Genomic DNA, 16,093 nt, shown 5'->3' with positions numbered 1-16,093 from the left:
CTGTTTTGAAAAATATATACAGCCTATTAAGCCTATATATTTAGATTTAGGCAATTTATAAAACATCTGAGGCATGGACGCCTTGAACATCCAGGCCTTACGATGCCACTGCCCCCCAGGTCAACACCTTTAGCTCTGTCAGCACTGTTGCTGTTGTTAACAATGTCCTGTTGTTACCATAGTTAGCTGCTAGCCACCGGGACAACCACCTCCATGTTGAGAACCATGCGTAGACAATCCCAGGTCTACTTTGATTCATAGATGTGATCTAATTGTCATGTACAGCTCCTTTGATGTTTGTTTGCTGTCTTGAGTGTCTAGATTTTCAGCAGCAATAAAAGGAAGCAGCAAAAGCAAACAGTACAGCATAGGCCTAATTGTATCTGATAAAATCTGAAGATCATGCAGCTTTAACTGAAGTCAAGTGTTATTAGTTAATGCGCCAATTTAAGTGTTTGGCAACTGGATTGTGTGAGCTGTAGGGTGGACATAAATCTGTAATTAAACTGTTTTCATGAAAAATACAATATGCATCTAGATATACATTTAAGAAGTGAAGGATCTAATAAATACTGATTGAACATTAACTCTGTTTTGTCCAAAAGGCTAAGACCACTGTATACCCAGAGGATATTTTGTAGCTTTGTAAAAGTGATTTTTCTGAGACAAACCACAGAATCCAAACAGTGTCTCTCTCCACCATGTTCGAAATCAAACTTCTCCTTCTGCTATTGATTTCCCAAAGCAGAAATGTGTATTTTTTCAATTCAGAGTGCACACTGCTACACACCAGCAACCATTAAGCTTGAAAAAAAATTAATGTCTTGTCTAGTGTGTCTGTGTGTGAGTAAAGGGATGCAGACCTCCTTGCAGGTCCCGGGTACCCCTGGCAGGCTGTTACAGTCCCTCAGGGTGAACTTGATCTCAATGTGGACGCGCTGCGCTCCCTCACGGCTGATGTGACGCGTCCTCAGCCAGTTGTTCTGGTTGGCCTCCATGACATTACACACCTGATAGGTCCTCATTGGGGTGTTCCTCTCATCCATCACACTGATCTCTTCCCACTGAGAAAAAAAAGACGAGATTTAAAGAGAAGGACACAAAAGCAAAGTGGGTCTACTAGATGACAAATAAAGGTGTTTATTTAACAAAAAAAATCTTGAAGGACTTTTTACGTATCAGATAAAAAGAAGGAGGATGCGAAGTAGGGATGTGTGATATTGCCAAAATCCTCCAAGACATCAGACTATGATGCTTTAGATACTACTCCATCCCCAGTTTTGGAAATCCAGGGAGGGCATGTTGATTTACATGCATTGCTTGTTACATGCATTGTTTTCAACTTAAACTGTTATTTTCACAGGAAATGTACAGTTTTTGCTTGTTAAATACATATAGTTTTGTTTTTTTTTTCAAAATAGACAAATTTAGAGCGTCAGTAAAACTTTTTTTAAGGTTTACTTCCTCAGGTTTAGGCAACAAAAGCATATGGTTAGGTTTAGAAAAAAACATCATGGTTTCGCTTGAAATAAGAGGGTTTGTTACATGACATGTCACATACGCCATGTGACATACAGTACATCACAAGTGTAGTATGCTACACATGCTAGAGCACTATGTTGTTTTTTAAATATCTTGATTGACAGGAAACAAACAGTCGTCTCCAGGGTAAAAGTCCGCAATATGTTTGACTCATTCACCTCCCCTCCTGACCATCCCATGCAGGCTTTCTCGCTCTGAGTGTCAAAATGTCCCACCACTTTGTGCATCTCATAGCTTTAGATGCATCGATCTCTGACGCTGACCAAGCGTTGGCATTTGGGAGTGCAGGAGTTCGTAAAATCAATAAATTGAATTTACAACTATCATTTTTAAGCAAAAAAGCCCAACAGATCCTATTTTCATGCCTCTTTGAATGTGATGCTTTCTTTGTCATGCATTATATAAACTGAATAGCTGTGGATATTTTGGACTGTTGACCGGATAAAATATAACACTTGAAGAGGCTACCTTGGGCTGTTTCACTGTTTTCTGATATTTTATTGGGCAAATGATTAACCGATTAATCAAGAAAATAATGGGCAGATAATGATTGATAATGAAAATATTTGTTAGTTGTAACATCACTACATAGCCAGCCCTGAACAGCAGTATGGCCAAAACTCCAGTGGACACATTGCTACTGTTGCATGGTATATCCAAACAAATCACCAAACCTTGGTGTGAAGAAAGCAGCAAAATACTCAGAGGGATGTGAGAAAAAGTATTAAAAGGGAAAGAGAGTTGAAGGAAACAGTGGAAAGGGGAGAAATGGCTGAGCAGGATGAGGAGTGGAAAAAAGGAGAGTGCAAAAGAGAAGAGGTGAGTGTTTGAGGAGTGCTGACGGGGAAATCCCTTCCACTAAAACATACATTTCAAAATCAAAGATCAAATGGTAGAGTGACGTCCGGCAGCACAGGGCAGGCTCGATAACAGCACCACTCAGCTGTGAGATCGTCTTATTTCAGTGGCAGTCAATGGACAAAGGAGATCTCAGTCCAAAGATTGCTTATTGGGGAAACTGGGCCCAAGTTCAATGAACTGTGGTTTTGGTGCAAACCGACTCTAAGCCTGCATGTTCTGTTTTCATGTCTGGGTGAATATGAGTGATGATCTGTGTCAAGATGACTGAAGGACCGTCTTTGTCCTTGCTGCACGTGTGCATAGAGTGAGCATGTTTTTCTAGAGTGAATGCGTGATTTAGTTCTTAAGAGGTACGAGTGTGTGCATGAGAGAGACAGAGAGAAAGAGCAAGCAAGAAGGAGTAGGTAGGACAGAGCTACTTTGTCTCCCGTCATCTGCTACCATCTGTTTCCACTTCTGACTAAGGCAGTAATTGAGAACACTTCTCGCATGAGCAGGAAAACATTTCTATCTACACACACCGACAGACACACACACACACACACACACGTACCGTCGCACACAAAGAGAGAGAACATTTCTATTCCATGAAGAAAAATGAAAATAAACCAATGTGGTTTCAGTGTCTTAAGATATCTGATCCATTCAGGGGGAAGCTAACTGGATTTTCTTGGACACACACACTCCAAACCCACATACACAGAGAACCACACATACACACACACAAGCTGGATGAGTCCTAGTTTGTGGTAAGGGATGAGAGGACCACCATCTTTGTTCTGAGCTCCTGTCATCATCTCAAGACTGAAACTAAGCTCCAGAGTGATGAGTACATATCACCTTACAGTAGTCCAACCGTATGAACACAGATGCTGATTCACGCATGATACACACACTCACATGTGCATACACACCTGCCTGCACAAAGACTCACGGGGCTAACTACCCGTCATCCCTAACGTGCTCTTAAATTCAAATCAAAGTCGAACGGTAGATGAACCGAGAGGTGAAGTTAAAGAAATAAAAAAAAAGAGAAAAGACAAGAGAAGGCCAATAAAAAGCAAAAAAAGCAGCAAAAAAGGCAAAGAGAAACTTTCAGACAAGTGGAGTCCAAGCTAAGGTTGAATTCTTGAGGTTAATCTGAAATGACGGCCCAACAACCCGGCAAAAGCTTGACGCATTTCACCTCAGAGTCCTGAGCGCTAAAACAGACCCACATAAAAAAAAACGCACATAGACTCACACCCTCCAGTTCTCTCTCGCACACTCAGATGCTTTTAATCCTCCACAGCCTCCACTGAAACGTCTACTGTGTATGAATTGGAGCTCGAAGAAAACCAGCTCTCTCTTGACCCTGACCCAAGCAGTCCTTCAGCTGCAGGAACGGAAAGAAAGACTGGAGAAGAAGAAAAGGAGGCTGAAAATTATTTAAGCTGCTGAAGTCATCTGACACAAATGTCCCTGACAGCCAGTTCAGAGTTTGGAGATTACATATATAAAGGATGTATCACTGGAGTCTTGTTCGACATTCTGTGCACACAACAACTGAGAGCACTCGATTCAATTAAAAGAACAAAAAAGAAGAAGGAGGGAGAAGGAGAGAGAGGAGAGGAATGAATGTTGGTAAATTACAGGCGCGCCTGGCAGCTAAATAGACCCATCTGTGCAGAGCTGAGACCAGTCGGACATCACAGGACGGTCGCACACACCCACGCGCGCACACACAAACACACAAAGCTGAGTCCCCAGGGAGTGGTGATTAAAGCATTTATGGGAATAGTCATTGAGGGATAAAGAGGGCTTTATGATGTCTTTGTTTATTTCTTTGTAGGCAGAGTTTGGAGTGGCTGGATTACTGCCACTTCCTGGTGAGCGACTTATTTCCCTAGTTGGCGGGTCTGTTCATTGTCACATTTGCCTGGTGTAAAGCACAGGTGTGTTTATGAACATGAAAACAACCTGCTCGCCCCCATATTTGCTAACGATACACCAGCCGCTTGAGAGAAAAATCAACTGAAAACACAACAGAGAAAATGTTTGGATAGACGCAAGTGTTTAAGCTCCCTTTCTTTCTTACTCTGTAAACACACACACACGAAGTGAAAACTGTTGCCTGTGTTGGTTCAGCCTGAATACTAATTAACATTCAGAATGAAACCCTCCTCCCTGAACCCTCAATCACCTCGGCCAATCAGCACGGAGCCCACTTGATTGCTTTGAAGTGAAGCAGAGACGTCAGATCATGGTTTAAGTTCAACCATTCACCAGCTTAACATAATATCCCTCCTTCTGCAATCATCTGATGGGTACACCTACGAGGACATAATTGGCCCCCAAACTCTGAAATGAGCTCTGGCTTAGTGAGGAGGGGCGCGCAGAGGAGGAGAAGGGAGGGAAAAACAGAGATGGAAGATGAAGAAAGAGGAAGGAGGTTGAGGGGGGGGGGGGCTCTGGGGGAGTAAAGATGCTGTGGGGCCCCTCCATTTTTAAACATCATTAAGACGTATCTGTTTTGTGTCCCTCACGAGGAACACCCCTGCCTGGTGACAGAAGTGGGTCGCTCCACGCAGTCTCAGGCACATCCGGCCCCGCACGGCTTGGATTAAGCGTGACCCCCAGGGGTCAAGTGTGGTTTTGGACTAATTCAGGTAGACAGTGGTCTCAGATTGGTGGGAATTGCCTCTCGTTGAGACTAATACTCAGGTTTAAAGTTCAAAGGTCAACTAGATAATCCTCCTGTTATGAAACATAAGACCATCTCACAGCCCAGGCACCTTCTTCTCTCAGTGCGTCACTCTGCTATCACTCTCTGTCCTTTCCTCTCCCTTACATTAGATTCAAACATATTAATAAATCTTAACCACATTCATTTAGAGACATATGCATAATTATATTAAACAAATAATACTGCTGCCAACAGGATTTGCAGCCTCCACCAGTATATACTGCTTTCCTGGTGTGTGCCGCCAGGTTAGATTTAACTACAAATTTGCTGGATTGTTTTGTGGCCAAAAAGGAGACAGAGTTTTACGTCATTATACAAGAAGTGCTATCTGTCTGAGAATGGCAAAGAGAAGAAGATAAAGATAAGCATTTAGCTTTGGTTTTCATCAGAATAAGGCAGCAAGGCGAAAAAGTTGTTTGCCTTGATGGCGTGTTGGAGATGTGCAGGTTGCCACAATCCGCAGTAAAAAGTTGTCATCCCTTAGCTCTTCATCTAACAGCCATTCTCTCTGCTTACTTCTCCCTGCAGTATATAACACTGAACTGCTGTGCATGGAGGACAGAATAGGGATGGCTATCAAATTTTTACTACAAGATTATTAAGAGTCATAATAACAATATTTTTTTAGTGTCTCTTTTTTTCTCATATGAATTGCACTCAAAATTGTGAAAGGAGGTAAAAAGAGCGTCTGTAATCATAATTGTACAAAAGTATATAAAAAAAGAGCAATTATTCTTAAGAGAAAGGGCAGACAGATGATGTCAGAGGAAGGAGACAAAGCGAGAACAGAAAGACAGAAATGACTGAAGAGGCACTGGATTATTTTAATCGATTTTATTGTGTTTATGTGTGTTATTATCATGAAAATGTCTTGGTTTTGATCAATACTGGTATATCACAGCATCAGTAGCACAGAAAAAGTCCCTATCTTGCTGCAAAGACTTGTGTTTGCTTTACTAGTGGCATTTCCTTTCACAATAAAAGCATGCAATTGTCCTAAGGATGCAGGGGAAATGTTCAAGGCAAATAACAACCAACTGAAAACCCCTTCCCTCACCCTTCCCTCTCCAAGAGTGTACAGGAGCCTACAGGGGCCTTCACCTGACTGTAAAAAAGCAAGTGGCCCGTTCTAGAGCCAGTGTTTGGTTTGTCCGTTGTAGGCTACTCTAAAAACATGCAGGCTCTGTGTAGGAGGACCCGCTCCCTATGTAGATATAATCATCTCATTCTAAGGTCACAAAAACACAAGAGTTTTTACCCTCAGGTGATTGTACACTAACGAGAGCTGTGTTATGAATAGTATTTCTGCCAATAGATTCCCCTAAATCCTGCACACTGAAGCTTTAGGAGCTTCACAAACAAATCTAATTAAAGCATTGATAAGACACTGCACACCTTTTCTTTCTCCTGCAACTTCTGAATCTCGTCTGCCAAAATCTCCTTTCATTCCTCTCAGTTCCCCTGTCCTTGTTTGTTTTTGCAACTTCAGGTGCATTTGATTTGCTGTGCTTTGCCTCCAGCTCTTTAGGAGAAATACAGTTTTAATTTTATGGCAAAGGCATAGCTAACTAAATGTAACAGTGCACCTATTTTAAGAAGCAGAAGCAGATATTTCATCCTATGTATCCTTTTGCATTTCTCCTTTTACTTGTCAGTGACTAAACTGAAAAGAGTGAGCAGGATTATGTTTATTTAGAAGAAAGATAATATCACCTTTATGTTGTACCAGGAGGCAAAATAAGAACAACCACGATGAGAGCAAGGACTTTACCAGCTTTAACCAATTTAATAATTTCCTTTGTCAGATAAGCGGCTAATAAGGCTTGTGTGCCTGACCCAAGTAAAGAAATTCAAAGCAAACACTTTTGTTTTTACAATGTCTCAGTCTCAACAGTGTTATCAGGAATCTATTTGTCCTATTCATTTTTTCAGAGGAGTTATGTGGATGCCTGTTGAGTCGGTTTCCTTTCAATTTCTGCACGCATTCAGGGAGGAGATGCCAGATCCCCGCAATGTTGACAGCTCATGAAAGAAGATATACAGGGCAGAGTTTATTATATATATTTTACTTTGCAGTCAACACATTTCTTTGAGGGTAAACTAACAACACATGTGCTTTTCTGGGGCCATGATTAAGCCTCCCAAAACTGAACCATATTTTCAATAAAAGTAACTAGAAAATTAGACTAAACCTTTTGGCTTAACCACAGATGGAACGTGTTCTGTTCTTCCATAAAAATGTTGGTGGAAAAAAAGAAAAACAAACATAAACATCCACAATATGGCCACACAGTCATCAGAGCATTTTAATAAAGGGAACTTGAAACCCTTGATTGCTTGAGAAAACAACCTTACTTAGCTCTGCTCACTTCAACTGCCTCACTGCTGCACACAACCATGAAACTGCGTGTGGCATCCTGCGATTTAACACACTGATGCTGAATAGTGGGGAGGAAGTGCGACTCAAGGGGAAATAGAATTAATTCAGCGCCATTCAACAGCTCCTGACATACAGAACCCACTCTTATTTCTTTATTCAATGCACTTTGTCGTTCTTCCCCTCTACGCTCTCGCCCTCTGCCTCTCCTCTCACTCCCCTGTTGTCATTTTCTGATGCATGGTGGCTGCACTCCAGACTCCCTTGGTCCCTATACCTGCAAAAGGCTAGTTATGTAACCCCACACACACACACACACACACACACACACACGCATGCAAATAACACAAAAATGTACACAACATCTCCGCTTATGTAAGAATATTTACCCTCCAACCTGTCCTTTCACTCCATCCCCCCAAAAATCGCAACCCGTACTAAATCGAGGCTTTGGTGCCACACGTTTCAGCGCAGCGGAAATAATTTGTAAATTCCCCCTGCAGACTCCCGATTTAGTAAGGAGTGCTCAAGAACCCAGTGCTCTCTAAAACACACACTCCAGTGCTGCTGCTGCTACCTCCAAGTCCCCGCTCCTTTGCTGAAAATAAAACACGTCAACTAGTTGTGATCAGATTTATACTTTTGATCCCAGCTCCGGCATAAAGAGACGATGAATTTTGTTTGTGTGTGTGTATGTGTGTGTGTGTGTTGTGCTGCATATACTCACCCCCTCATTAGGGTAAGCCTCCCAGCCCAGGTCAGCTAAGGCTGACATGGAGTCCAGCAACGTAACTGCAAAGCCACAGAGGAGAGAGAACAAACTTGTTAATGAACGCATACCAAAAACATTTAATTTCTCAATTCCCGTTTCCCTAAAACAATGTTTTCCACATACACTGTAGAGATATTGCTTTCCTGAAAGCATCACACAACATCAAAACCTTCCATATAAAAAATCCAAGATGCTTTCTTGTTTCATACAAGGGTGTCTTTTGTTGTGTCGCACTACAACAGCAGTGGAATACAAGCAGTGGTGAACCTATAATTTCAACTTTAAGATTACTGTGGTTGTGCTGCAGCTGTTATGGTTCAAGGGGGACACAAAGTCAGTCAGTGTAACAGCATTTAGACACAGAGGCAAGAGTATATTTTACACTCACATTTACATTTTAGACACTGAAGTGATACTCCACCCAAAAGCCTCTCTTTTGAATGTAGACCAATCGTCTGTGGGTTTGAAAAAAACTGGCCGTTAAACATTTGAAGCTTGTGTACTTTATGGGGAGAGGGGGGCTGCGGTCGAGTTGTATTCAAAGTGCTTACAATGCATTGTGTGGAAAGTTTTTATGCCATATAAAATGAATCAAAATGTTTCTCAAACCATCTACTTTGCTGTTCATCTGGGTTCTTAGTACAAGCAGTCACATTTTGGCCATTTTTTTGGGGCTAAATGAATTGCTTTTGTCTTTTTACTCTGTACCCATGTTTCATATATTCTTACTCAATTAAATGGGAGCTATCAGTGGTGAATTTGTAGGCTGAGTGTGCTGTTAATGTTTTAAACGGTTGTGAGGGACAGAGAGAGTCAGCTGATGTAAGGTTTTCACTGTATAAAGAGGAAAAAAGATGGATTTGGATTTTAGGATTGTGGGCAGCTCAGGCACAGGACTTTCACCCAGGAGACTGAGGTTTGTGTCCAATGTAAAACCAAAAGGCAAGTTTAGTTATTATAAAGGAATACTTCAGCCATAAAATGACATTTGTGAGTCACTTAGTCATGCTGTGTTACCTTGAGTTCGTGAAGAGCACATTGTTTTTCTCCCATGCCTCCAAGGAAACGGTAAACAAAGTGATATATGGATTACTTGGAGAACCTTTGACAACAGCAATATATGCTCATATGCTTAGTTCTTCCCAAAGTGTTTTTCTCGTGTGGGTGAAATGACCCTTTAAACACCATTTAAAGCCTGAAAAGGGCTTTAATAATATAACTTTTCTACTGAAAAGATTTCTTGGGGTTTAAATAGAAAAATGTCATCAAGGATGGAGTGCAACAGTAGCAGGAATGTAGATTTGCATGTGTTGTTTCCTGTATGTGATCTCTGTGTGTGAGCGGAGGAAACGGAGGCAGGATGCAGGAAGGTGACAATGAGGAAGGTGGCAGGTTGACCAGTGGGAGGCATAATGAAAACCTGCGCAGATTCTGGAGCGAGGTTCTCCACCTGTGAGTGTCACTTGTCTGTGTGCGCATTTGTGTGCGTGTGTGTGTGTGTGAGTGTGTGTTTGTGTGTGCGTTAAGGCTTGGCTCAGTCAGGTCCTAATCAAGCCTTCAACACCGCTGACCATCAATAATTAATCAGTATCCATCTGCAGAGACTGCTGCTTCTCTCTTTCTTCTCACTCTCTCTCAATCACACACATTGTGGCTCCTTCAGGTTATCCTCTCTCTATCGAAATCTTTGAACCTATGCTTTCAATCCACAGATCCAAGATCAGACGAGTAAGTCACTGACCTGACGCAATTTAAACCGACTGCATCACTTTAAAGCAGCACGCTTTCATATTCCCTCAATTTTTTGTATAAGCAGTGACCTGGAAAAACTATTCCAAAGTAAAAAGAAAACAGAGTTTGCCCTCCTGAATGCAAATTAGACTAATCACTCAATTGAAGAGGATTCAAAGTGCCTGTTTACAAGCCCCTCTGTGTATCCATACTGCCTGTAGCTATAACAAAGGGACTGTAAAATTGGTTCAACCTCCTCTTTTCCTATCTTTCTCCCTCTTTCTCTTCCCCTCGCACCCATGCTGTTCATCAGCCCTCACTGAATCCCAGCCGTTCTCCTCAGCTCAGCACACCATGACAGCAGGGAGGCATGTCATGCTGTATTAGTGAGTGTACATGTGCGTATGCGCGTGTAACAGCGCACACACAGTAGCGTCTGTGTGAGAAAACAGCTACGGAGAAAATAGTGCACACACGGTATAATGAAGCAGAGAGGGAGGCTGCACAGCAGAGCCCAGGTGAGAGAGGGAGGGCGAGATAGATTAAATGAGAGTGATGCAGTGGAGGAGAGGTGCTGAGCGGCAAAAGGTCACAGGCAGCCTCCAGCCCATGTGTGTATTCAGAGAGACTAAGGACCATTTAGACTGCTTTCCTCAGTTCATGGGCATTTGAGTGGCGTGCAGAAATTGGACATAATGGTATAATAATATGTTATTTCAGGACCCAATGGAGAGGCATTCACATACACACACACACACACATTCTCCCACAGACACACTCGGAGATTAAAGCCCATCAACAAGCTTCGTGGAATTTAGCAAAATTATCTGTTTCACATACAGTCATTGTTGCCAGTGATATTCCCTGTGACTCACTTACTCCAAAACCTTTAATGTGTTTCCCAAAGAATCTAATTGAATGATTTAAGGGTCGGTTCACAAAAATTTTAAAAACATGTTCTCACTTCTTTAGTGGTATCTTTAGTGCTGAAAACAATGAAATATCCCAATTAAATACAATATCAGTGTCTCTCCAGAAACAGTGGACACATTGGAACTACTTTCTACTGAAGGCATTGCCCCATATTTATATTGTTATTCTGTAGATTATCATGTGTGAATTTTCACTTCCTTATTCACGCTACAACTGTTTTTATTTACTCCAATCTGCCAATTTATGGACTGTACAGATGTTAGTTGTTAGGTAATTAGAAACACTTGCCCCGTCTGTATGTGAATCCGTGCAAGTTCTGATCTGATCTTAAAACTCACCAAGAACTTAAGCTCTCTCTAGTCGTGTTTTCTGAAAATCAGTAAAAGGAAATGTTAATTAATGGGCTTTTCCATACACTACTGCTTGCAAAAATTATTGAGATTTGGTTTGTTGAGATAAGCAGTAGAGTGTGCTAATGCTCCAGTCAGAAGCCATTATACCACTGCAACGCTAATAAACACAAGTCAAACTTCAAACGAAGGAAAACAAATAATCACAGAGAGCACATTGGACAATAGAGACAGAAGTTGGAACAAATAATACTACAGCTGTGTACTCTTGAAAGAGTTTTGGTAACAACCCTGTGTGCAGACAAAAGCATGTTAAAAGCCACCCAGAGACAAAAAAGTAAAGTTAGCAGTGGCCTAGGCAAATATGTTACGCGTCATATCTTTCATTTAATATATCCCAACTTTTCTATTTCCCCCAAGCATTAAAACTTTTTTTGCAATATTTCAAGATTTTTTCAAATTTTTGTTTTTTTTCTACACAAATCTCCCTGTTTTTTCTTTTCTCTTTATGTTTATAAAAATTATTAAATAACCCCTGAAATATATGCAAATGTCCCAACTCCCATGCTTCAGTTTATGTTCTGAAAAGCTGCAAATTTCTTGAAAGGAACAGCTCAACACTTTCGGTAACATGGTTACCGTCAAAACTCATGATTAACCTTTGCTGAGCATAAAACAGCTGGCCTTGCACCGTTGAAAGTTCAAAAATCTGTTCTCCAGCAGAAGTTGTGTCTTTTTAGTTTTGTCTATACACATGTACAAAGACCTTGTGGTTATAAGAAGAGTTATGTATCTGTTGGCTAAGCTAAGATCCTGCTGGCACCAGCTCCACACTTCATACAGTAGTATCAATCTTCTCATGTATCTCGGTGAGAAAGTGGATAAGTGTATTTCCCAAAATGTTTAATTATTCTTTTAACTGTAACTTTCCACCATGAAATTCCATCACTGCTGGGGCGAAGGCAGAAATCTCAGACACGTCTCAAAAACTGAAAAAGGAAATAATTTCAGAATTTCATATCTTATCGTTATTATTATTTTGCTTACCTCCTGAAGTCAGTTAATCTAACCATGCAAATAGTTTTTGTTTTTAGATACTTTTTTGTGTCTGGTGTCACACATAATGTAGAAATTTGCCCCAAAGTAAAGTATGCTAATGTGTTCCAGAGGCATTACTTATTCTAAAGCCATTTTGCAGCCCACTGGGAAAACACACACACGTACATAAACCGACACATCGACACTTTTTGTCTTCTCCTCACACCCCCTGTCAATACCACTTATCACTTGTAATCAATGACTGGACTCATCAATTATGTATTAGCTATAGCTTCCTGTCTGCTGACATAGTCAGTATGCATATACTCAGTGTATGGATGTGTATCTGTGTGTGTCAAAAATGAGAAGAAAATAGAAATTATGAAAAAAAATACATAGTTTTCTTCCCTGAACAGAATTAAAGCCATACCTCTTATCTATCCATCCATCCATCTCTAAACTCCTCTGCTCTGTCTCCCTCGCTCTCCTCTCTCCATGGAACTGACTAAATTGTGTGTGTGTGTGTGTGTGTGTGTGTGTGTGTGTGTGTGTGTGTGTGTATGAGAGAGAGAGAGAGAGAAATTTAAGCCTGGGACAGGCCTGCTTTGGCCCAGAATAAAAACACCAAGCTCATCAGTCAGTCACTCAGGCCAGGCTCATGTTCCGTCTCATGACCAGACTCTCTCTCTTACTCACATTCACACACGCAAACACACACTCTCCAGGCTGCTGAGCTGCTTAACATGACATATCATACTCACAGTGGAGCACCTTCAAAATCTAAGCACTCAGTGACAACATGAAACAAAAATCTATCTACAAGTACTATCGTATCTTTCCAGTGGTGTCGTATTGGGGGGAAACTGGAACTGATTACCCAGGGCCCCAATGGAAGGGGGCCCTCAAAACAACTTGGAAGGAAAAGTTCGGTTTTGGTTGTAATTTTTTTCGAAGTAATTAGTGCCATAACTCAGGGTGTTCTCATCCCAACTCATCACACGTTGCTGCTTTGCAGTGGACTTCCACATATATTTTACATTCTGCGTATCCTTCTGCGTTTGCCGACATCAACAAAAGCACATGCTGGCATGGATGGTTAGGATTAGGGGAAAGAGGCATGTGGTAAGGTGTGGAAGACAGGAAGCGACATCAGTTTTGTACCTGAGTTTTGAGTCCTTTATTTGTGGGACCCATCCACCTCCTCTCCCACCTGCTCTATAAACGCCCTCGCGCTCCTTCTATTACATTGTTATTGACTGTGTTTCAGTGTGCTCGGTCTTGCTGCACTTCATGCATATGCATCAGGCTCCATCCAGACACATTTTCAAGTGACACCACCCACGTGTGTGTCATGTGGACCCGGCAGGTGCTGTTCGACCATCCACCAGCGTATAATAACACTGCGACAAGTCCTGTCCAGGCAGGTTCCTAGCTGACGCCATCCAGCGGCGTTTCATGCACATGTGAAAGGTGCCTCTGTTTTGGTGTTATGCACTGACGCAAAAAGCACTGACAAAACGGCGTTACTTTATGAGTTAGGAATGAGAACGGGCTGCACAACTAAATCAAAATTGTCTGAATAGATCAGTTAGAAGACTAATGTATAGAAAAATGTGGAAGCTCCCAGAGGCCCCTCTCATCCCTTAAAAGCGCCAAATGGATTAGTCCACCCCTGCGTCAGGATTTGTCTCTGAACACAGCTAAAGCTGAGCGAGTGACTGTTTACGCTGCTTGAGCACCAGTTAACACCGTCATGTTTTTCCAAGGAAAGGAAATCGGGCCTCCAAAAAAGAAAAGACAGAAGGAACGGAAACTGACTTTGTAAAAACAAAAAAAGAAAATAACTAAATAGAAAAATAAAAAAAGGGCGTGAGAGACATGGGGAGACAGAGGAAGGACAGAGGGCCCAGAGAGACTACTATTACATAAGGTCCATAGTTTGTTGCCACGCCCCTGTGTCTTTCCTCAACCTTTTTCTTCCTACACAAACAATTCACTCACACACAGACACACACATCTAATTTTTCCCAAGCTTTCATCACGGGGTATAAATGCACAGATCTATACGCATGCACGTGTGAGCTGATTACTGTGAGAGTTGTTCGATTACAGAGAGACATGCTGCCTTATTGATTTTCAGCACCAAACTGTGAGGTTTACATTCTGAGAGTGAAAGATGAGTAGGAGGTGGTGGTGGTGGCGGAGGGTGTGAATTCGTAAATTCTTGTACAAACGCTGTAAAATGCCGAAGCTACAGTACTTAAGGAACCGTGTGCAGAAAAGCCAAAACATTTTCAGTCTCTTTGTCTCTTCAGCTCCTTCTGTGTCTGTCTATTTTTCTTCTCACTCCGGTTTCCTCCCTCTGGGGTCTCTCTCTCTCTCTCTCTGTCTTCCTCTCTTTTTCTTGCTCCTTCTCTATTTGTTTAAGTCTCTCTGTCTCTCTCTCTCTCTCTGGTTGGTATCCACCGCTTCAGCTGGGCCGCAAGAAGCTGTGATCCACCTGCCAAGAATCAAACAGCACTGCCAACAGCCAGACTGGCGCACAAAGAGACCAGGATGCTTATACACACACTCACTCACTAAACTGAGTCACACACACTTTAGCATGGTGCCAGTGCCACAAAGAAAAAGACTGCTCAATAAGACCACCACACAGACTCAATATAGAGTACAATATGTGACTGCATAATGAGTTCATAAGATCTTTTCGGCTCAGAACACAAAATATTACATTGGTAGACAGGATATATAATAAAGGGGGGCTTGCTGACACCACATTCAACATGCTGATACGACATGTAAGCCTCGTTGTTTTCATTCAATCAGCTTAAAACGATTTTCAGCCGGGTTTTATGTCCCCACACCCCCAAAAGTTGTTATGTTTCCTGCTGCAAGAAAATGCTGACACCTACAGTCTAGACTAATCAAGGTGCTCTTGTGGCAAAAAATCTTCCGGTAATAGAAAGAGAGGAGAAAAATGGAGAGAAAATGCAAATAAGATGCTGATCACTCCTTTTAAGCACAAAATAATCTAAAGATATGCTGCTATACTGCAGAGGTTGTGTTACAGTTTTTTTATTTTCAATTTAATTCGTATTCCTATGTTTTTAATCTGATTTCCAGAGTTCTAATTATTATTCAAATGTATGCTATGTAAAAAAAAAACTATCATACAGAAGTAATCCCTCTCGGTCATCACCAGAATGTTTTTGCAATGGTCTGCCCTCTGCCTGTAATTTCTTATTTTCTGTGTTCAGGAGGTTTATGGGTGTGTACCCCCACTCAGCTGAGGTAAAAAGTAAAAAAAAAAATAGCAAAAAAAACAACAGTAAACTAATCTATTCAGAATCTGTTAAGCACTGCCTATTCAGTAAGACATAACAGAAAAAGTGAACTTTTGCACATCCCCTATTAACATTTTTACACATCCTGCACAAATTACTATATATATATATATATATATATATATATATATATATATATATATGTGTGTGTAGCTTATGCCTGGGGAGCATTGTGTCCCCACCCTAAAGTCGGACACTTTTGCGGATCCATGAGTGTAGTGCAGTCGCAACTCGTCATGAGATCTTTTTTCCCCCTCAGCGGCAGTTTGAGGGGTTGCAGTCGCAGGGTCGATAATTGATGTCAATCCTGTCAGTGCTGATCAGATCAATGGACAAAAGGAGCTGCTGCTGCAGAGAGGCTTGTGAAAGCAATTGCTACTGTGTGGTTTTATCAATAACAAAGTAGTATATATAGTTCAG

General features: G+C 41.5%; 1 protein-coding gene across 2 annotated transcripts in view; it reads right to left on the bottom strand.

The window, feature by feature from the left end:
• Positions 1–16,093, bottom strand: part of epha4b (eph receptor A4b) — a 108,463-nt gene that overhangs the window by 79,390 nt on the left and 12,980 nt on the right. For both annotated transcript variants that reach the window (XM_042498541.1, XM_042498542.1), the window contains exons 2-3: positions 8,233–8,297; positions 864–1,064 (exon numbers count right to left, since the gene is read on the bottom strand). In XM_042498541.1, coding sequence (XP_042354475.1) covers positions 864–1,064; positions 8,233–8,297 — 266 coding nt within the window. The remainder of the gene's footprint in view (positions 1–863; positions 1,065–8,232; positions 8,298–16,093) is intronic.

The sequence above is a fragment of the Plectropomus leopardus genome, chromosome 12 (genome assembly GCF_008729295.1).
Source record: "Plectropomus leopardus isolate mb chromosome 12, YSFRI_Pleo_2.0, whole genome shotgun sequence".
Lineage (NCBI taxonomy): Eukaryota > Metazoa > Chordata > Actinopteri > Perciformes > Serranidae > Plectropomus > Plectropomus leopardus.
Note: the sequence above shows the minus strand (reverse complement) of the source record. Positions and strands in the feature narration are given on the sequence as shown.